This window comes from Mustela erminea, chromosome 2, assembly GCF_009829155.1.
Source record: "Mustela erminea isolate mMusErm1 chromosome 2, mMusErm1.Pri, whole genome shotgun sequence".
Classification (NCBI taxonomy): domain Eukaryota; kingdom Metazoa; phylum Chordata; class Mammalia; order Carnivora; family Mustelidae; genus Mustela; species Mustela erminea.
In genome coordinates, this window is record NC_045615.1 from 48,148,229 (window position 1) to 48,171,600 (window position 23,372).

Sequence of the window (23,372 nt, forward strand, 5' to 3'; positions counted from 1 at the left end):
ATTGGAACTAACCTAGAAGAAATGGGTATTAAATTCCTAGAAAAATAGAACCTCTCAAAACTGAATCAGGAAAAATAGAAAATTTGAACAGATGGATTACAAGCAATGAAACTGAATCAGTAATCAAAAAACTCCTAATAAACAAAAGCCCAGGAACTCACAGTTTCACAGGCAATTTCTAACAACATTTAAAGAAGAGTTAATACCTATTCCTCTCAAACTATTGTAAAAAACGGAAGAGGAAGGAAAACTTCCAAATTCATTCTAAGAGGGCAGCTTTACCCGATATCAAAGCAGATAAAGACACTACTATAGAGAACAAACTGATGGTTACCGGTGGGGAGGTGGGTGGAGATATGGGTGAAATAAGCAAAGAGGTTTGAGACTACACTTATCCTGACGAGGACTGAGTAACAGAATTGCTGAATCACCACAATGTGCACCTGAAACCAATATAACACTGTAGATTGACTATACTGGAATTAAAATGTAAAAAGGAAATGAAAAGGCAACTCAGAATGAGAGAAAATATTTGTATACCCTATATTTAATAAGGGACTTACATCCAAAATTATGAAGGACTTCTAACTCAATGATAAAGAAAAGCTGATTAAAATTTGGGTAGAGAATCTGCACAGACATCTCCCCAAAGATATACAAATGGCCAATAGATACATGAAAAGATATTCAACATCTGGGAAATGTAAATCAAAACAATGAGATACCTGGGTGCCTGAGTGGCTCATTCAGTTAAGGATCTGCCTTTGGCTCAGGTCATGATCTCAGGGTCCTGACATCGAGCCCCAAGTTACAGGGAGCCTGCTTTTCCCTCTCCTTCTGCCTTTCCTCCCCATTCCTGAGCTAGCTCTCTCTCTCTCTCTCTCAAATAAATAAATAAAATCTTAAAAAAACAGAAACAAAACCAAAAACAATAACATACTACTTACCAGGGAAATTCCAAAATTCCTCTGAAAGAGAAAATTTGATAGAAAAATAAAGGAGCACAAGAATGAGGCATATAAAAGCCAGAAAAAAACTCATGTATGTGTGCAAAGTTAATATGTGATAGAGTTGACATTGTAAATTAGCAAATGCTAATGCTGCTCAATGTATTATTTGGCAGCAATTAGCTATCTATTTGAAGAAAATCAAACTGGATCTATACATGACACATGATAAATTCTAAATAAAAGTGAAGAGGTAATCATAAAAAAAGCTATAAATAAAACAAAAGAATATATATTGTAATATCTTGGTTATTATTAAGACAATATTTTAAGTAAGAACTAGTATTCAGGTTTATTATTAAGCAAGATACAAATCCCAATAAACAGAAAAGGGAAGAGTTGACAAATCCAAGTAAATTAAAAATTTTTAAATTTTTAATATAATAAATCACCATAAAACTAAAAGGCAAACAGAATAGGAAAAAAGTTCTGTAGCTTTTTTAGCAAAGAATTAATTTTTAGAAAACCTAAAAAACTCCTATAAAGCAAGAAGAGCCACAGATATAAAATAAAGTAAAAAGCAAGCACAAGACAGAAGCAGAAACTATGGAGAAACACAAATACTAATGCCACCCATCACATAAATCTAAAATATATATACAATCTCACAAATAATTCAGAGAGCATTTTTTCCCATTAGATCAAGAAGTATTTAAATGTGTGTTAAAACTCAGTATAGCAAGGTTACAGGGAAAGGAGTATTCCTAAACACCAATGGAAGAATAATATAAATTGTTACAGTCTCACGAACGGCACCACACATTAATTTTAAAATGCATAAATCCCTCAGCCAAGCAATTCCACTTATAGGTTATCTATTCTAGAGAAATAGTTTCAGATGTACATAAAGAGTTACAACACTCAATATGTTCACTACCACTCTGTCTTAATAAGAACTGACACTTCAGTGCTTATCATTACAGGGAAAATTAACTGAGTTAGGGAGAATTCGTGATATTCAATAGTTAAAGAATGGGGTATGTAAGCAGAGTGGTATTATAAGTTCCACTGCTACTGTAAAAAAAAATAAAGCTTCAAAATACATGCATCACGATCAGACTTACATTTAAAAACTGAAGATTTATGGCCATGTTCAGAAATAAGGAAGGAAGGCTATCTACATAGTGGTTATGGATTTTATCCCTAAGAAGGAGAGGTTGGCATGGGATTCTTTAGTTTTATCCTATATACCTCTATATTATTTGAGTATTTACAATGATAATATTACCTGATCATCTAAACTTAATAAACAAATAACTGGAATTACATGTTGAAAATCTGTAATTACAGAGCCACCCAGAAGCCCAGCATTGAGAGTACCGAACATTCACTTTGTTGGTGAATTTGAATTTTTGGTGCACTTTCTTCCATTTTATGATCATAAATTTCATAGCCAATACCTTTTTATATCTGAAATTTTATATTCTTTCAAAAGTTAACACTATTTCACGAGAATGTTCCCTTATTTAAAAAACAAACAAACAAAAACTCTTCCTTGTCTATTGACTAAGACAATATATTCACCTTGGGTATAAGAAAAGCATTTCCTTTGTTTGTCTTTTTGTGGTTCATGTGACAATTATCCTTGAATCTTAGTCCATACATGTGATAAAGATGGTCAGTGGAAAGCTAAGTGGAAAGCTAAGTGTGGTCACTGGAGTTCAAGTGTTTGCTTTTCCTTAACCTAGACAGAGGAACTTCAAGAACAACATAAACAACTTTTGCCTCTTTAAAATCAAGCAGATAAGGGAGACAGTATAGAACTTGGTAAGAGCTCAATAAACAGCTTTTTTATTTTTATTTTTTTAAAAGATTTTATTTGTATATTTGACAGAGAGAGAGAGATCACAAGTAGGCAGAGAGAGAGGGCGAAGCAGGCTCCCCGCTGAGCAGAGAGCCCAATGTGGGACTCTATCCCAGGACCCTGAGACCATGACCTGAGCCAAAGGCAAAGGCCTAACCCACTGAGCCATCCAGGTGTCCCAATAAACAGTTATTTTAAAAATTACACTCTATCTCAATGAGAAAAGTACCTCGTGGCAACTTCTATATTTGTAAGTTTAGAAATACATACCAAGTCCATCACACCAATACACCTGTACTTAATGCCATTGAACTGTATACTTAAAAATGGTAAAATGGTAAATTTTGTTAAGTATATTTTACCACAATACAAAAAGCTTAAAAGCTATACTGATTAGTAGAGCCTATAGTAAAAATTCATTACTTATTTGATATTTGGTTGAAGCAGGTTATCAGAAATTCTAGATCAAGGCCAATTCAGTAAGTTAGCCATGAAGTGTTGATCTGTGTGTTACAAAATAAGCTCTCTAGGGGCCCCTGGGTGGCTCAGCTGGTTAAGTTTGACTTCAGCTCAGGTCTTGGTCTCAGGGTCCTGGGATGGAGCCCCATGTTGGGTTCTGCACTCAGTGGGGAGTCTGTTCTCCTCTTCCCACTCTTCTGCATGTTCTCGTGCTCTCTCTCATTCTTAAATAAGAAAATAAAAGCTTTTTTAAAAACCTATTCTATTTAAAAATTCATTTTCACCTCTCTTAGAATCTAGGGTTTCAAAATTACTGAAAAGTTTTCTGCTTAATTTCTTACATGTAGATCACCAAAGGTTTATTCTGAACATAGGAGTAAAAAGAATAAATACAGTTTATTTCACTAACACAAAATTCATGAGTAAGAAGTTAGTGCAGCTCATGTTTGAGATATTTATTCATAAGACCCTAACGTATCCTCTGAAATGCTACTTTTTAAAATTTAAATCTCAGGATGCCTGGGTGGCTCAGTTAAGCATCTGACTTCAGCTCAGGTCATGATCCCAGGGTCCTGGGATAGAGTCCTGCATCGGGCTCCTTGCTCCTTGGCTAGCCTGCTTCTCTCTCTGCTTGCCACTCTCCCTGCTTTTGCTCACTCTCTCTGACAAATAAATAAAATCTTAAAAAAATTTTTTTTAAATGTAAATCTCTAAGTTACAATGGGAATAGTTATTAAAATAAAACTTCTTGGGGGCACTTTTGTGGCTCAGTCGGTTAAGCGTCTGACTCTTGATTTCAGCTCAGTTCATGACCTCGTGGATCCTGAGATCCAGCCCCGGGGAGGCTCTGTGCTGAGCGGGGAGACTACTTGAAGATTCTTTCCCTCCACCCCTCCCTGCCCTTGTGTGCACATGTGCTCGCATGCGCTCTCCTCTCTCTCTTTCTCTCTCTCTCTCTCAAATAAATGCTTTTGTTTTTTTTAAACGTAGAACTTCCCGCCATAGGTTATGAATGTTCTGGAACCCTGGACTACTATGATCTAAGCCAGAGTTTATACTGAACAATTATTCTGAGGACTGTACTATTTGTAGTTCTGGGTTGATGAATGAGTCTATAGATCAACTGACTGTATAAACAGATACACTACTTTAAAAATTGCTGAGAATTTATGAGAGCTTTTAAAGTGTGAGTATATTCTTTCTCTGTCCTTATAACTAGAAGAAATATGTTTGATAACAGTGGAGATTAATAGGTTAATAGGAGAGTTAAAAGAGAAGTCCCTGGATTTCAAAGTCATGTTTCACATATCAACAATTAAAGACCTTTAAGGAATAAAAAGGAAAAGAAAATAAAAAGTTTTACAAAAATTCTTGTGGCCAGTGTGATAGCACCCACCAAAGAGAGTTTATTTATTCCTAAAGTCTAGTTTATTCCTAGAAAACAAATGTAGCAAAGGTTACGTTTTTCTGTCACTGACAAAATGAGCTTGTATTTTTCTATCTATTAGCAATGATTTTATCACGTTAAAAAATTATGCAATATATTGTATTCCTTCCATTTCTGCTAATCGATGCTTCAGATTAAAATGTTTAAAAGTCCTTTTTATTTCCAGAATTCTAAATAAAGTTGTTGGAAATATTGTAAATTATGGCTTTCATGAAAAGGCGTATGTGTTGTTTTCAAAATTGGGATGAAAATCAAGGCTAAAATGCCCAATAGCAAGATAGAACTCCTCCAACATAAATTGGCTGACTTTTCAGTCTGAAACATGATTCTACAACCCAAGTGATTTCAGGCAGTAATAAAGAAAAAGTGGTATGTAATAGTAAAAGCAAAACTCCACTAACTTACTGAAAGCAATTTGGCCCAAATACAGTGGCGAGATTGTGAACATTCATGCGGTTCTGCACATGGTGCTTGGCTACTTTTGTCAAGAACTGGCATAGGTACTTGAGGAGGCAGTAGTGGGTGTCAGGCAGCTCTTTTATTAAGTCTCTTAAGCTACTCTCCTGAGCATCATTTCTGTCATCTGGAAAGAAAAAGAATAAAAAACGCTCTCAGGCATACTGCACAGTAACAACAACAAAAGCACAGAGGCATCGTAAGGTCTAATATTTTATTCAGGAAAAATTCCTAAAGGCTTAAATAAGCCCTTGAGAAAAAAAGGGGGCAGTTTTGCCTTTTCTTTGATATTTCAGCATTGAACTTATTTTAATGTTAAAGATTTACTAACTCATTCAAGACACCCTGAAAATTAAAGCTTTACTAATGCATAATATGGGTTCGTATTTCACTTCTGTGTGTCCTTACCCAAAATTAAGATACAGGTTGGCTTTTTATCCATAGTGGAACCTCCCATTTGATTACTGTCTTCAAGCTCGTTAAAAACAAGAATCTCTTAGTTGAATAAAATTTAATACAAGAGACATTCCTTGGTCACCATGAACAAGACTAAACTTAATCATCAGGAAATCTGTAGCTAGAGGAAACTAAAGGAAACTTTTAATCCCTACATAGCTTTTTATCTCTCCCATGTCAGAGTTTAGAATTTAATATGTGCTTCTCATACAAACACCAAAAATATCTCACAGTGAGCCAAAATTCAGACAGACATATGAAAAGTTTCCTTCCATTCTCAAAGACTTAGGTGTTTTGTCAATATCTAAATACAGAAAAGTTATTTTTAAAAATTGTATACTACCTTCTCTCAGAGGCAAACATAAATATTTTATAGCAAGGACTTTAGGGGAATAATCACAACCCATCTTTTTAGGCACATGTCTAAGGCAATGAGAACTTAATCCAGTTACTACTAATATACATTGGATTCCTTAACTTCGGTCAGTTGCTTTAGCCAGTCAAGTGAATAAGAAACAGCAAAGAGAGGCAAATGTGATGCAAAGGAAGTGGATTAGTCAGTGTTACAAAATTTATGCATAACATGAGGCCATCAGAGGAAGCGAAAATCCAGAAAACATTCAGAAACTCACAGAAAGTGCTGCTAAGTGGCCAGAGAGCACGGATCAGGAAGGTGGGTTCAGGAGTCCCTTTCTGGGTTAGGATCTGGGTTCTGCCACCTGACACCTGCATGACCTTAGACTTTAAACCTTTCCTCATTTATAAATGGGAATATTAACTACCTCATGAGGTTGTGATGAGGATTAAGAGTTTCAATTTACAAAGTACCCAAACCAGAGAGGCTGCCTCATGGTAAGTGCTATGTAACTACTTGTTAAACAGAGTAACTTCTTTTACTTTACCTTCATTGATTTGGTTTTATGAGAGCACTGAGGTATTAATGAAATGTCTTTTAATATGAACCCATTTCACCTTTATGAATGTTAGAATAAGGGATGCCGCCAAAAGTACCAATGCCAAAAACATGTAGACTTCAATCTGTTAAAGTCGTTTTAGAGAACATTCTATTTCTGGTTGGAGTAACTATTTCTCACTGATCACCAACAATGTGGTCCAATAACCACTACAGGGTTTACAGAAAAACAGTTTCTTGATATTAGAAAATTTTCACATTATATTACTTTTAAAAAAGAAATCATATACAAATACTTCAATAATCCCTAAAAATATGTAGTGTGTTGCTTATGATGGCATTATTTTCCACTGTATTATGATCTTGACTATATAAGAAATGGAAATAATTAAGTTTGGAGTGATTAAAAATTTAAAAACTACCCCTTGCTCATACCTTTATGGTTAGAAATAAATATGAACTAAATGAAAATGAATTCTACTTTGCCTTTTTAATTTTCTTACTGTGACTAATCCAAAGTGAATCTGGATGTTTTCATGGGTATGTACTGTCTGTTTAAAACTATGGTTTAATTCTAGCATTTGAGGATACAGGCAACAGCATTCCTACAGCCTTGATAATGGGCCATTAGTCTTCTGGCTCTGAAATGAAACCGCAAATCCTAAGGCAGGCAATGTGTGAAGACACCAAATTGAATAAAACAAATACTGAAAACAGTTATGAGTTTATGACAATAAGATCTTTGAAAGAGAGGGAGAACTTTCAACACTGACCTCCAATTTTTGAAATATGATAAATAATTTTCCCAGGAAATAAACTGGCAAGTAATAGGAAGGGAGACAGATACAGTCAGAGAATCTCAAATGTAACAAAACAACATAATTCCTTTAGAGCATAAATGGAAGAATCACCAAATATCTTCTCAAAAAGAAAAAGCAGCTGAAGAGAAAATACCTTCCATTTCCTATGATGGAAGATAGACTCATCGATTCACTCACTAGGCGAGTATGCGAGTGTCCTCTACCTCTGAGGCTTTAATCTCAACACACTCACTTTGAACCCTGAATATTCATAATTTACCTCCCGACTCTGTTCACATATACTGACAGTGCAGTAAAGACCCTGATTTATTAACATAACATTTTTTGTCACCTCTTTTCCTACTAATAATGTGTTAACATACCAAGAATCTGTAATTTGTGTTGTTTCTAGAAATGTGGTAAAAATCGCTGCTACCCCCAGCCTGCAGCAATCTTATAGACAAGATTTCCTATACATGAGATTAATTGCTCAACTCCTTTAAAAGAGGCTTCTAGGGGCACGTGGGTGGCTCAGTTGGTTAAGCCTCTGCCTTCAGCTCAGGTCATGATCTCAGGATCCTGGGATCGAGCCCTGCATCGGGCTCTCTGCTTGGTGGGGAGTCTGCTTCTCCCCCTCCCTCTGCTCTCTTTCTTTCTGTCTCTCTCCATCTCGCTCTCTTCCAATAAATAAACTCTTTTTTAAAAATGTTAAATAAAAAATAAAGGAGGCTTCTAGAGGAATGCCTAGCACGGCAAGTGGGGGCGGGGGGTGGTTGGAGAGGAAGCAGTATTGGTGTAAATGTGCCTTTTGATGCCTCAGAGCAAAAGCTTATAATAATTACTTCATTATTGCTTGCATTGTTTTTTGATTTACTGATACCTAAATATAATAAACATCACTTGCCATTTGTGCTCTTGCATCAATATTGGTAATTATAATACCTCCAAGGTCTCACATTATTAAAAAAGCAAGCAAGCCTTCTATTTTTGTGAACATTTATTCATTATACTTACGCTGTGTGTAATATTTATCACATGCTTTCTGTGTGTCTGGCATTCTCTAGGGATATAGCACTGAAACCAAACTTCATGCTTTTATAAAAGTTACAACATGATGGGGGAGACAAATAGTAGTCTCATAATATATACGTGAGAGGAAATGTAAATGCTCTGAAGAAATTAAGGCAGGATTAGGAGGAATAAAAGCAGTGATGTAGAGTTGGGAATGTTATTTCATTCAGCATGAGCTGGGAAGGCCACTCAGACATGGTGACAATCAAGCAGAGAGCTGAAGGAAAGGGAGAATGCTTAGCACATGCTAATGTGCTACTAATCAGTAGAAATGGCAAGGGCCACGGCCAAGTGCTGGGAGAGTGGAGGGAAGTGAAATCAGGAGACAGTTCAGGAAAGACCCAGGGAAGATCATTACAGTCTTATTATAAACCATGTTCCCACCCCCTCAAACCTGAGTGAGGGCTTTGAGCTGTGAGATTGGACTTAAAAGGACCACTCTGGTTGCTGTGTTGAGTCCGGACTGTGAGGTGCACAGGGGAAAGCAGGCTGCTGAGCTGGGAGAGGATAGTCCCAGAGAGAGAGGCTGCTTGGTTGTCCTGGAGCAGGGAGATAGCAGTGAGATGGTAAGCCAAGGGCCATTCTGCATATAGTTCATATCTTGTTTGCTTTACATATGGAAGATGTTTGTTTTACATATGAAAAATGCATGCATGGAATACACATTCAGTCACTCAACAAATATTTACTGAGTGGCTCTTCTGTGCCTAGCACAATTCTAAGCATTTGGGATACATCAGAAAACACAAACAGAAATCCTTGCTCTCAGGGAACTTAGATTCTAGTAGGTGCCACCTTAAGTGATAAATACAATAATAATAGGTCTAGAGTGAAGTCAAAGTACAGGTTGGAGTGAGGGTGGTGATTACAATATAAATAAAATTGTCAGCAAGGCCCTATTGAGAAAATATTCAGTGTTTACTGGCAGTTTAACAACAACAACAAAAATCCACAAACCAGCAAATGTAAGCTCCTTTAGAGCTGGTTGGAGGCTGAGGTTTAAAGGTGTGTTTTGTTTTTTTTTTTAAAGATTTTATTTATTTATTTGACAGAGAGAGATGACAAGTAGGCAGAGAGGCAGGCAGAGAGAGAGAGGAGGAAGCAGGCTCCCCGCTGAGCAGAGAGCCCGGTGCGGGACTCGATCCCAGGACCCTGAGATCATGACCCGAGCCGAAGGCAGCAGCTTAAATCACCGAGCCACCCATTCCTTCAATGCCTTACATATAAAAAGTGATAAATAGTTTTGATGGCCTGATACACACTTTTAAGATACACAGATAGTTACACAAACTAGCATACAAATAAAAAGACATCTGTATTCCAAATAGATCTTGAAGAACGAATAATTTAGTCTATTTACACAAAGAGCAGAGCTGAAGCGTTAAGCAGGAAGGGGATCACAGAGTATTCAAACGATAATGGAAGTGTCATCTGGTGGTCAGAGGATAAGGACATTCATCAGCGAAATTCCATAGAAAGGCCTCTGAAACAGAAGTGAAAAGCACCTCTGAAGTTGCATTAAAATATTTTAACTGCTGGGGTGCCTGGGTGGCTCAGTTGGTTAAGCGTCTGCCTTCAGCTCAGGTCATGATCCCAGGATCCTGGCATCAAGCCCCTGATCCTGCTCCCTGCTCAATGGACAGCCTGCTCCTCCCTCCCACTTTTGCTCTCTCTTGCTCTCTCTCACTCTCTCTCTCTAATAAATAAAATCTTTAAAAAATTTTTTGACTGTTTAAACTTATAGTTATTTCTAGAATTTAATTGGAATAAAAATTAGAATATGTTATAATTTATGACCCAAAAGGTTTAAGGAAACTTTGCAGATGGAACAATGGTTAATAATTGAAATAGTCATCATTTTCCTTAACATTAATCTTTTCCTAGGACGAGAACTTTCTCCATTAGTGAAAGGAGTCATTTCAAATTACACACATCTTCTTGAAAGCTTTCATTTGTTGTTGGGTAATTTTCATCCATTTCTCAAGCTAAAACACAAACATACAAGCACAGTATACATAGTATATGGAGAAAACTAATCAGCACTTAAAGACTGTACCATAAAAAAATTTTGAGTTCCAGATTAAGCAGCAAACATTGAGCCACATGACAAGTATTTGTTCTCATTTAAAAAGATTATGATCATAATCAGCAATGCTGAACCTATATCACGAGAGGGCACTTAACCCTAATCTGGACATTTATCGTGGTGCTTGCCGTGTGCTTTGATTTCTCAATGGCCATGAAGTTATACTCTACTTACAACCTTAGCCTGAGGAGGAAAAAAAAGAAACCAAAAAACCCAAAACAGGCAAAATGCTAATCTCTACCATGATATATCTCAGAGCCATGAGAAGGTCAGCCATTAAAAGAACCAAAATATTTAGCTTTGTGGCGCCAGATTTATCAAAGTAGCTTTTTATTTCCTCATTAAGCCTTACAAAAAATTTATGAAAACTTGCTAATCTGTTAGATAGAACAATAAGCTGTTGCTGACTTTGAAGATGAAGAAAGGTCACAAGCCTGAGCATGTGGACACCTCTTAAAGCCTAGAAGAAGCCAGCAAGAAAACAGGAATCTTGGCCTTACAACTCCATGGAATGAAAGAGTGCCAAGGATCCAAGAGTGCCATGGAAGCAGCTTCTCTCCGGGAACCTTCAGGTAAGTACCCAGGCTGACCAACACCTTGACTTTGGCCTTGTGAACCTGGAGTAGAGACACCAGCTGATACCACAAACTTCTCACCCATAGAATACTGAGATAATTTGTGTGGTTTTTAAACCACTGAATTTGTGGAAATCTGTCACAGCAGCAACAGAAGCCTAATACATCCCCAGTTAGAGAGGACTAGACTGAAGGAGATTAATTAACTTGTCCATGTTCACACAGTTCCCATGTAGCCAAGCTGCAATTCATCAGTGGCAGTCTGACCTCAGAGCTTGTGGTTTGATCAGTGCACTCCCACAAAGTCAGATACTGCTGCTATCATTATCACAGAGCAACTACTACCCGGTCTCGTACATGTAAATGTTTAACAAATGTTTCCTGAATCAACAAATGAACAAGCAAAATTGGTAAGTAGTGGGGGTGGGAATTTTAATTCACTTACATAAATTCTAGCTTCATAGGTCCTGAGGTGTATGTGGAAGAATGTTTTAATAAAAACCTCCATGAATGGGTACAAAATGTTTTGTAGCATACATGAGAACAAAACATGAATTATGTTTCCTTCTAAATATACAATTGGTAAGAATGGGGAAAATAATCATACAACACCAGCTACACTGGATTAGACTGGGTTTTATAGCTGCATTTCATACCCCAAGAATGGAATCACTTCTTTAGACTGACAAGAAGCTTATCTAAACAACATAATTATATTTTCTAGTTAATGGAATTGGTATATTTCTATATAAAAGGAAAGGTTCTATGTTTACAACTTTCTTGCAACCCTTGTCCATGACAAAGTTCTCAGGTCCTCACACAAACTTCTGAAAGGACAGGATGATAAAGTAACTGATAACATTTATAAATTACAGTCTTTTCTTAGACATTAGTGAAACTACAAATCTTATCTGATTAGATTCTACAAATGCAGAGGTATGCTTATTACCAAATTAGCCAATATCTACACTGATACTTCCAGCTCCCAGAATGAGCCTGCACAGAAAGGCAAGGCCTACAGGATGAAAAAAGAACTAGATGATACTTTAATACTCACAGTCCCATAATACTCCCAATGATACCTAAATAGTATGTCAGCAAGTCTGTTCTGCGGGCATTTACTGAGTGCTGAATGCTTGCCAATGCGGGCAGACTGGCATAGATAAAAACACAAGAAATACATGAAATAATCTAACGTCAAAACTGGGAGCTCATAGCCAGGCTAGATATCAGACACAAGCATTTAAAAGCTAAAGAACCTGTTTATGTGGGAACGTCAGCACACAGGAGAATAGAAAAAAAAATTATAGCACTTCAGAAGGGGAGCCTCCCACAATAAAATATGCTAATCTTGAACAATATTGGCAATATCCCAGCTAACAAACTTGGCTCTTTCCATAAATCTAGTGCTGTATTAAATGGGCAAAGTACAGTAAGTAACTTCAATGGGAATCACTTTACCACTAGTTTCCCACCCTCTAAAAGACTAGTGATTAAATGCTCAGCTGTAACGAGACTTATTTGGTGTCATATGAGATAAGCCATCAAACCCAGGGTTCTTAAGCCTCTTTTGGAAGTTGCCTCTTTCTCCCCTAAGTCCTCAAATTGTTTACGAACTCAGTGTAAAGGCTGATTATTTCCACAGGTTTAGCAAAATACTGGTATTGAGAATACAGCTTAATAGCATTAGGGCAGAGCTATAGGCAAGTTGATCATCTGTAATCCCTTCAAACTGATATTCTTTAAACTTTCATTATTTTACATGACTTGATTTTCTACTAATACAAATTATATATATATATAAATATCAATACATATAAATATATACTTATATATTAAAAATTCATTTATTAGCTCTTCTATTCCTCTTCCAGCTCACTTAAGATACTCTTCACATAAAAACATTAGTGAAAAATACAGATTTTACTGAGAATTTCATTCAATTCACAATTTATTCTAAAAATCCCTACTAGACAGTATCATCTTGGCGTTTAAGCAGCTGGTTTCCTCTCTGTTTTCCCTCTTCAAGCCCATCATATTTCTACTATTAAAAATTCTATTCCCTGTACTACAAGAATAAAAACACAGACAATAATAGGTGTTGGCAAGGATGTAGAAAAGCTAAACCTTCATTCATTGCTGATGGAACAGAAAATAGTACAGCTATCTTAGGAAACCATTTCTTAAAATGTTAAACAATGTCACCCTTTGACCCAGCAATTCCACCCCTAGGTGGATACCCAAGAAAAATGAAAACATATGTCCCTATAAAACTTGTGCATAAATGCTCATAACAGTATTCATAATAATCAACAGGTAAAAAATACCCAATGTCCATCAATGGGTAAATGGATAAATACGATATATTCATGCAACAGAGAATTAGCCTGCCATAAAAAGGAACAAAGTACTGATGTTCCAACATGGATGAAACTTGAAACACATACTAAGTGCAAAAGGTCAGTCACAAAAGACCACATATTGTGTGCCTCCATTTACATGAAACGTTGCTAAGTCCAGGTACATCTGTGTAGCCAGAAAGATTAGTATATGCCTAGGGCTGGGAGAAGTGGGGGAGGTGAAGAAGAAGGAATGGGAGTATCTGCTAATGGGTGTGGAGTTTCTTTTTCTTTTGGAGTGATAAAAGTGTTCTGAAACTAAATAGTGGCGATGGCAGTATTCTGAAAATACTGAACACCACTGAACTATGTACTTTAAAAAGGGCAATTTTATGTGTATAAGTTGTATGTCAATAAATCTGTTCTAAGGAAATTCTGTTGGCTTTAAAATCAAGTATATAAAAAAAGGAAGTCAGAGGAGACCTTTTAAACATAAACTTATCTACTTTTCCTCTTAACACCTCACTAAAATGACAATGAAAGAATTTTTAAAAGGTATAAGCCAGCAGCGCGCGCGCGCACACACACACACACACACACACAAAACAACCAGTTGTTCTAATGCAGATTAGCTGCTCAGCCACAGACTCTCTATCCAAGTTTTCATAATCCCACTCACTACTCCATGCTATCTCCTAGGGTCAAAAAGGAAAATAAAGATATATAATGGGCTCGGGAAACGAAAGATCTAGTTACCAGGATCTACAATCTTAGAGATCATGGGGGGTTATATAGACAATTTATTTTCCTGTCACAGGAATCTGGAGGGAAGTAGAACCAACTGGAATGTCATCAAATATATAGAGTCAGGTGTGGGAACCTCGTTTTCCTGGCACCATGTTTCCAATTTATTCCAGTGGAGGTTTTGCACATTTGACTGACTGGCTCCTTGGGCAAATATGCAGGTGGCAACCTCGAACTCTTCTCTGGATTGAGGTCTACCCAGAAAAACCAAAGTTTATATATTTGGCATTGTTTATAGAAAAACTAAGAGGCACATACTGAAAATGGAAAGGGCTTAAATATAGAGTTTAGTGTAATGATTCTGGTTTTTCATAGAAACAAATTTGAGGGTTGAATAATTTCAAAAGAAAAGGAATTTCTCAGTAAGAAGGAATTAACCTGGGGAAGGAAATATGTCGGATACTTTCTATGGAGCTCATGCTATCCAAAGAATGATTATGTAATAACTAGTATTGTAACTAGCCAACATTTGCATGGTATTTTAAAAACTGCAAGGCAAAACTCCAACAATATAAATGGCATTATGATACATAGTATGGATAAAAGACAGGCTTAACTCAAACTTACTCTAGTGAATTCCTCATGTAACAAAGAAAACCATAACTCAATCTTAAGCATAATTCAGTTTATTTAATTAGATTTCTTTACAATTAGGCACTGTACTGACTAAAATGACCCTATTATTAGGGTGGTTTTCTTAAAAAAAAAAAAAAAAAAGGTTGCTGTCTAAATTATCAAATTCTCATAAGCTAAAATTCACAGGCTCTTAACTCTCACAAACTGTTTGCACAGCTGCTACTATAAAATTCTGTTCCATTTAAAATCAAGTACAGAGGGAGAAAAAGGAAAGGGAGAACATCCATTTTAGGAGAAGGATTGATCACTTGTGTTTATCTTCTTCCCCAGAATCCACTAAAATGACAGTAAGATGTTTAAAAAATATAAGCACCAAGGACAGAAAAGAACAGAGAAGAGAGAGGCAGACGATATTTCAAAAACATCTGGGAGTGAATCCAAGTGACTGAAAAATCCCTGTATGTTCAAAGCCTATCAGGCTTAGATGAGCCCTCTACCACCCAGTGCATCAAGGCAAGCACGTGGTCAGGCAGGAGGGCTGAGGCTTAGTCTCTGGATACTGTTAATGGATTCTTGTACTCCAGATAGTGAAGAGCTAGAGCAAGAAGAACAGCTGAAAATGTGAGGACTAGTGAAAATCTGCTAAGAAAGAATGGGCCCCTTAGCACACTTTCTATTTCTCTGCTCTTGAGGAAAACAATGGCTGAAGAGAAAAATATGTCCACATAGAGACATCTGTAGTTCCCCAAATCAAATTGGTTACATTTCCCTCCATCTATATCCACTACTAATCTTTCTAAAGCAAAGTACCCTTGTCCTCATATACAAATGTTTTTCTTAAATCACAATAGCAAATATCATGTATGTTTATATGAAGAGATGCACAAAATCTCACAGACAAAACTAATATAGGGAAAAGAACACTTAAACAAAAACAAACCTTTGTTAGTATTCCCAGAAAGATAAGATTAGGAATAGGATGCTTTGAAAAAGAAATAGCACTTATATTTTGGATATTAACAGCATAAAACTAAAATTTTTAAAGTGAGGTTGGAAAATAAAGTTGAGAAAATTTAATAGAAAATAGAATTAAAGACTGTGATAGGAGAACAAGCATTCAAGATGGTGACACAGAAGATTCTAAGCTTATCTCCTCCCAGAGATAAAACCAATCTACAGCTACACATGGAACAATTTCCTTTGCAAGACCTGACAAATAGCGGAACAGCACCTGCATAACAAAGCATGAAAGCAGCACACTGAGATAGGCAGGAGAGGCAGGGACCTGGTCTCACACACATAGAAAAACCCACCTCAGGCATAGCAACCACAATAAAGAGGGATTTTAAAAATATGTAGCTTTTTCCTCAGAACCAAAGAATTTGGACACCCCAACTCTTGGGATCTGCAATGGAGAGAGGCTGCCAAAACATCTGGCTTTAAAAACCAAGAGGGTTTATATTCAGAAGAATCACAGAGCTGTGGGGAATGGATAGCCCACACTCAAAGGGTACCCCAAGACCCAATGTACAAATAGTAGTTTCAACAGTTCTTAGATCCACTGCTAATCTGAGAGAAAAAAAAAATCAAATAAGTGGAGACTAAACGACATGCTACTGAACAACGAATGAGTCAATGAAGAAATCAAAGGAGAAAACAAAAAATACCTGGAGACAAATGGAAAAGGTAATACAACAGCTCAACAATCTATGCAGGAAAGTAGTAGTAATAGGGAAATTTAGAACAATACAGACCTACCACAAGAAAAAAAAATCTGAAATACATAACCTAACTTTATACTTAGGAACTAAAAGAAAGAATAAATGAAGCCCAAATTAGAAGGAAGGAAATAAAAATCAGAGCAGAAATAAATGAAATAGAAAATAAAAGGACAATAGAAAAAAATCAATAAAACTAAGAGCTGATCTTTGAAAATATAAACCAAACTGACAACCCTTTAGTTAGACTCACCAAGAACAAAGAAGAAAGCACCCAAAATCAGAAATGAAAGGAGGAAAAGTTACAAGTGATATCATGTAAATTTAAAGATCCCAAGAAACCACTATAAACAAGTATATGTCAACCAATGTTGCAACATAGAAAAAAATGATCAATTCTGGGGCACCTGGGTAGCTCAACAGGTTAGGCTACTGCCTTCAGCTCAGGTCATGGTCTCAGTGTCCTCAGCTTGAGCCCTGCATTGGGCTCTCTGCTGAGCAGAGAGCCTGCTTTTGAGCAGAGAGCCTGCTTCCCCTTCTCTCTCTCTCTGCCTCTCTGCCTACTTGTGATCTCTCTCTCTCTCTCTATCAAATAAGTAAATAAATAATCTTTAAGGAAAAAAATGATCAATTTCTAGAATTGCAAAAATCTAGAATTTCTAGAATGCAATAATCTAAGACTGAATCCAGAAAAATAAAATGTCTGAATAGACTGATTACTAGTGAGGAGATTGAATCAATAGTGAAAAAAAGTCCCAACAAACACAAGTCCAGGACCAGAGAATTTCACAGATGAATTCTACCAAACATTTAAAGATTTAATACCTATCCTTCACAAATTCTTCCAAAAACTGAAGAGGAAATAATCCTTCCAAACTAATTTTATAAGGCCAGAATTACCCTGATACCAAAACCAGACAGAGACACTATAGAAACAAAATTTTAAGCCAATATCCCTGATAAACACTCATGTAAAAATTCTCAGCAAAATATTGGCAAACCCAATTCAACAATTTATTTAAAAGATCATGCACCCTGATCAAGCTGGATTTATTCCAGGAATGCAAGAAAGGTTCAACATCTGCAAATTAATCAATGTGCTACACCACATTAACAAAATGAAGGATAAAAATCATATGATCATTCCAATAGATACAGTAAAAAAATTTGACAGAATTAAACATCCGCTTATGATAAAAAAAAAAAAAACTTTTAACCAAGTAGGAATAAAGGGAATTAAATATAATAAAAGCTGTATATGAAGAACCTATAGTTAGCATCATACTCAAGGGTAAAAAGTTCAAAACTTCTTTTCTTAGATCAGGAACCAGACAAGGATGGATACTCTCACCACTTTTATGCTACATAGTATTAGAAATCCTGGCCACAGCAACTAGATAAGAAAAAGGAAATTTAAAAAATTCAAATTGGAAAAGGAAAAGTAAAACTGTCACTGATACCATAATCATAATACCATGTATCAAAAACAGATGACATAATACCATATATTAAAAAGCCCTTAAGGCTCCACCAATTAACTGTTAGAGTGAAATCAATAAAGTTGCAAGATACAATATATCAGTGATCTGTTAGTTATTTAAACACTAATAACTCTAAGAAAGAGAAATTAAGAAAATAATCCCATTTACCATTATATACAAAAAAATACCTAGGAGTAAATTTAAACAAGGAAGTGAAAGACCTGTACATGGACTACTACGAGATACTATTTAAAGAAATTGAAGAAGACACAAATAAATGGAGAGGTATTCCATGCTCATGGATCAGAAGAATTAACATTTTTTAAAATGTCCATACTACTCAAGGCAAGCTATAGATTCAATTCAATTCCTATCAAAATTCCATTGGCATTTTTCACAGAAATAGAACAAATAATCCTAAAATGCGTATGGAACCACAAAAGCCTTGAAGAGCCAAAGCAATCTTGAAAAGGAACAATGATCGTGGTGCCATGCTTCCTCATTTCAAATTATACTGCAAAGCTATAGTAATCAAAACAATACAGTATTGGTATAAATACAGAAACATAGATCAATTCAACATAACAGAAAGCCCAGAAATAAACACATGCATATAAACCATGCATAATTTTCAAACAAAGGAGCCAAGAAAATACAATGGGAAAGGACAGTCCATTTTTTTTCTTCAGCCTCTTTAAAAACGTGTTTATTTTTTAAAAAATCAATTGTGTGCAGAGTGTTTCATAGTTTTTAATTCTCAAAACAAATACCCAACCCTCTACCCGTAGCACTCTCTGCTTCACTGTTCTTTGTGAAAAACATTTTAAGGAAAAAAAATGATCAATTTCTAGAAACATGCAATAGTCTAAGACTGAATCCAGAAAAATAAAATGTCTGAATAGACTGATTACTAGTGAGGATATTGAATCAATAGTGAAAAAAAAGTCCCAACAAACAGAAGTCCAGGACCAGAGAATTTTACAGATGAATTCTACCAAACATTTAAAGATTTAATACCTATCCTTCACAAATTCTTCCAAAAACTGAAGAGGAAATAATCCTTCCAAACTAATTTTATAAGGCCAGAATTACCCTGATACCAAAACCAGACAGGGACACTATAGAAACAAAATTTTAAGCCAGAAAAGTTACATTTCCCCTTACAGAAAGTTAATGGCTCAGAATAGAACATCCTACAGAATTTTTCAACATTAACACTAACTTTTCTATTGGAAAAGTCTTCAAATTAGATTATATATGTCTCTTTTCCCCTAAAGAAACAGCCTAGCTTTTATAAGGATGGCTGTTAAAAAGTAAGTAACAGTAAGCACACAAAGTTAGTTTAACACCACAGGGGAATGAACTGTATCTACTCACTCCCTAGAACCAAACTGATAAACTGTGCCACACTTGATTATATATAGTAGTATGACTGAAATAACCAAGCAAAAGATGATATGTTCACAACTTATATTTAGGTGATGATCACAGGTTTATGCAAGTAGATCAGTCCAATAAAACAGTAACAGAACAAACAGGGCAAGATGGATACCACCATTCCCCTATCCCTTTGCCGGAAGATTTTTGATCCATATAGCAACAGTGCAAACAGAACATGTGACTATATGTTAGATGTTGCAGAAAAGTAACATTTATGGAAAAAAGCTATTTATCAGTAAATACTTCAAGTTGCCTTCTTCCCCAGTGATAGCAAACAGCTGATAATAAACAGCATTTATTTCAAACTGGTACTAAGGGAATGGAAATGCAATTTTTAAAAAATCAATGGTTTGTACCCTGGAATTGAAATTTCTTGAACTAGAAAAAGTGATTAATACAATAGCACTTTGTAAAAGTCTTTAAAATAGTCAACCATAAACAGATTCCTTTTTCATATTCAGAGCTTGCTTCCATCAATGTACAACAACCCTTCCTTGCCTTAATCCATCTTAAACCTTTAAAGCAATAAAATGCTTTACTTCCAGTGTTGCTGCAAGTACTGTATTACCATACCCCTATTACAGAGTTTTAAGAGCTCAAATCAGGCAGACACCGATAGCCAATATCTGCTTTTCGTAGTTGAAAATAGAACTATCCTATGACCCAGCAATCACACTATGGGGTATATACCTCAAAGATACAAATGTAGTGATCCCAAGGGGGTACCTATACCCCAATGTTTATAGCAGCAATATCCACAATAGTCAAACTATTGAAACAGCCCAGATATCCATCGACAGATGAACTGATAAAGAAGAAGTGGTATAGGAGCACCTTGGGCTTAGTCAGTTCAGTGTCTGCCAGGGTTTCCAGGGTCCTGGGATCAAACCCTGTATTGGGCTTCCTGCTCAGCAGGGAGCCTGTTTCTCCCTCTGCCTGCAGCTCCCCCCGCTTCTGTGCATGCACTCTCACTGTCAAATAAATGAATATCTATTTTTTAATCTCATTTTATTTTTTCAGTGTTCCAAGATTCATTGCTTATGCACCACACCTACTGCTCTATGCAATACGTGCCCTCCATAATACCCACAGTGTACCTTCCAAAACCTTCAGATTGTTTCTCAGAGCCCACAGTCTCTCATGGTTCATCTCTCCCTCCATAAATAAATAAAAATCTTAAAAACAAAAGATGATGTGTACACCCACCCACACCCACACCCACACCCACACACAATGGAATACTACTCAGCCATCAAAAACAATGAAATCTGGTCATTTGCAAAAATGTGGATGGAACTAGAGGGCATTAGGCTAAGTGAAATAAGTCAATCAGAAGAACAAATACCATATGATCTCACTGATATGTGGAATTTAAGAAACAGAGAATCATGGGGGAAGAGAGGAAAAAATAAAACAGGACAACATCAGAAAGTGAGACAAACCATCAGATATTCTTTATCATAGGAAACAAACTATGCTGGAGGGGAGGGGGTAGGAGGATGGGTAAGTGGGTGATGGACATTAAGGAGGGTAGGTAATGTAATGAGTACTGGGTATTATGTAAGACTGATGAATCAATGAACTCTATCTCTGCAACTAATAATACACTAAATGTTAACTGAATTTAAACAGAAATCTGCTTTTCATGTCCATAAACTTATTAATAAGCAGCATAAATAGTATATCACATTCTGTAGCATATAAATAAGCAATATCCACTTTAACTGGCAATTCTGTCCTATAAGCATCTTTAAAAAAATTATTTTTGCATAGTTTTAAGTGCTACCAACAATCACAAATGTGAAATACTTCCAAAAAGGAAAAAAAAAAAAACCAAACAGGGACAATCTCTCTAATAAATGATTCTGGGAAAACTGGACAGACACATGTCAAAGAATGGAACTAGACCACTATCTTACAACATACAAGAGACTCAATCAAAGTAGATTAAAAACTTGAATATAAGACCTGAAACCATAAAACATCTAGAAGAAAAAATGGGTAATAAGATTCTTGATATTGATCTTGGTATTGAATTTTTGGATATGACTCTAAGAAAACAAAAGCAAAAATAAGTGAGACTACATCAAACTAAAAAGCTTCTGCATAGAAAGAAAATAAAACCTACTGAATGGGAGAAAGCATTTACAAACTATATATTTGATAAGGCATTAATATCCAAAATATATGAAGAACTCAATCATCTCGACAGCAAAACAAACAAACAAGAAAAACAAAAATCAAAATTTTAAAATGGGAGAGGATCTAAACATTTTTCCAAAGAAGACATACAGATGACCAACATACACATAAAGTGTTCAATATCACCATTATCAGGGAAAGGTAAGTCAAACCCACAATGAGATATTACCTCATATCTGTTAGAATGGCTATTATCAAAAAGACAGAAAAGAAGTGTTGAGGAGGTTGTGGAGAAAAGGGAACCTCCATACACTGCTGGTGGGATGTAAATTGGTGCAGCTCCTATGAAAAACAGTATGGAGGTTCCTCAAAAAATTAAGAATAGAATTACCATATGATCCAACCACACCACTTCTAGGTATTTATCTGAGGATGATAAAAACGTGAATCTGAAAAGTTATATGTATCCCTACAGCATTTTTTTACAGTACCAAGGTATGGAAATAGCCTAAAGGTCTGTTGATGGATGCATGGATAGAGATACACACACTATATACAATGGAAAATACTACTCATCCATAAAAAGAGGGAAATTTATGATTTATAACAATGTGGATAGACCTTGAAGATGCTACTCTAAATGAAATAAGTCAAACATACAAAAAAAATTACACATGACTTCACTTCTGTGTGGAATACAAAAAGTAAAACAAACCAAACTCATAGATACAGAGAGTTAGACTGGTGGTTATCAGAAGTGAAAGGGTTTGGGGGTGGAAGAAACGGTTGACTGTATGTTAACAGATGGTAACTAGACTTATTGTGATGATTACTTTGTAGTACATATGAAGATTAAATTACTATGTTGTATACCTAAAGCTAACATACTGTTATACAGCAATTTTATCTCAAAAAAGGCGGTGGGGGGGGGAGGCAGCAAAAGACATTTACAGAAAAATAAGATAGATAATACAGGAAAATTTCAAAGACCAAAATGCAGTATTTTCCAGATTGAAGGGACTTACTGAGTGCCTGACACAATAGATGAAAAAAAGACTCCAGGAAAGAGCAGGCCCAGGAAGAAAGATTGGTGAGAGAATCTCAGAATCAGCACTGCTACCAAATTAGGTGGGAGTGAAAGAGAAAAGGGCCAAAGAAGACTCTCCCCAGAAATAAAGAATTGATAAATTATTTGAAAAATTTTTGAAAGCTTAGGAGATCTATTGGAAAGATTTTGCAGTTTGAAAAAAATCTACAGATATGTTTTCACTCACGTAATTTTCTATCAACCTAAGACAATATTAACATTAAGTAGTACATCACATACACTCACACACTCTCTCACACACACACACTCATGTAGTCATAACAAATCAAATATTAATTAGGACATCAGCTAAACTTGTCATGTAACACTACTGGAAGAAATTATTAGGAGTAAGTTACATTGTCACTTATTAGAGCTAATTCTATATATTTTATAAGCAGAGTGATGAGATAATGTCTACAAGAAATTAAGATATAACATTATAAGAGAATTATCAAATGGAAGCAAAAACCAAAGAACAGCTTAAATAAATGAAATCTGATTTCCTCTAGGAAAGAACTGCCAAAGGGTATGTAGGGGTCAGTGGTTTTATGAATCTCTCAATGTTATTTGATTTTTTAAAGAGTATATGCATCTATTACATAAAATACTTTTTTTAAATAAAGGAAAAATATGTTCAAGGCAATGAAAATGTATTTTATTCAGAGTAATAAGATTACTTAAGAATGGTCATTCCAATGTTTGATTCAT

The 23,372-nt window shown here is 35.7% G+C and overlaps 1 protein-coding gene across 4 annotated transcripts in view; it reads right to left on the reverse strand.

The window, feature by feature from the left end:
* Nucleotides 1–23,372, reverse strand: part of FAM13A (family with sequence similarity 13 member A) — a 356,989-nt gene that overhangs the window by 264,227 nt on the left and 69,390 nt on the right. For all 4 annotated transcript variants that reach the window (XM_032332873.1, XM_032332872.1, XM_032332871.1 and 1 more), the window contains exon 4: nucleotides 5,123–5,300. In XM_032332873.1, the coding sequence (XP_032188764.1) occupies nucleotides 5,123–5,300 (178 nt within the window). The remainder of the gene's footprint in view (nucleotides 1–5,122; nucleotides 5,301–23,372) is intronic.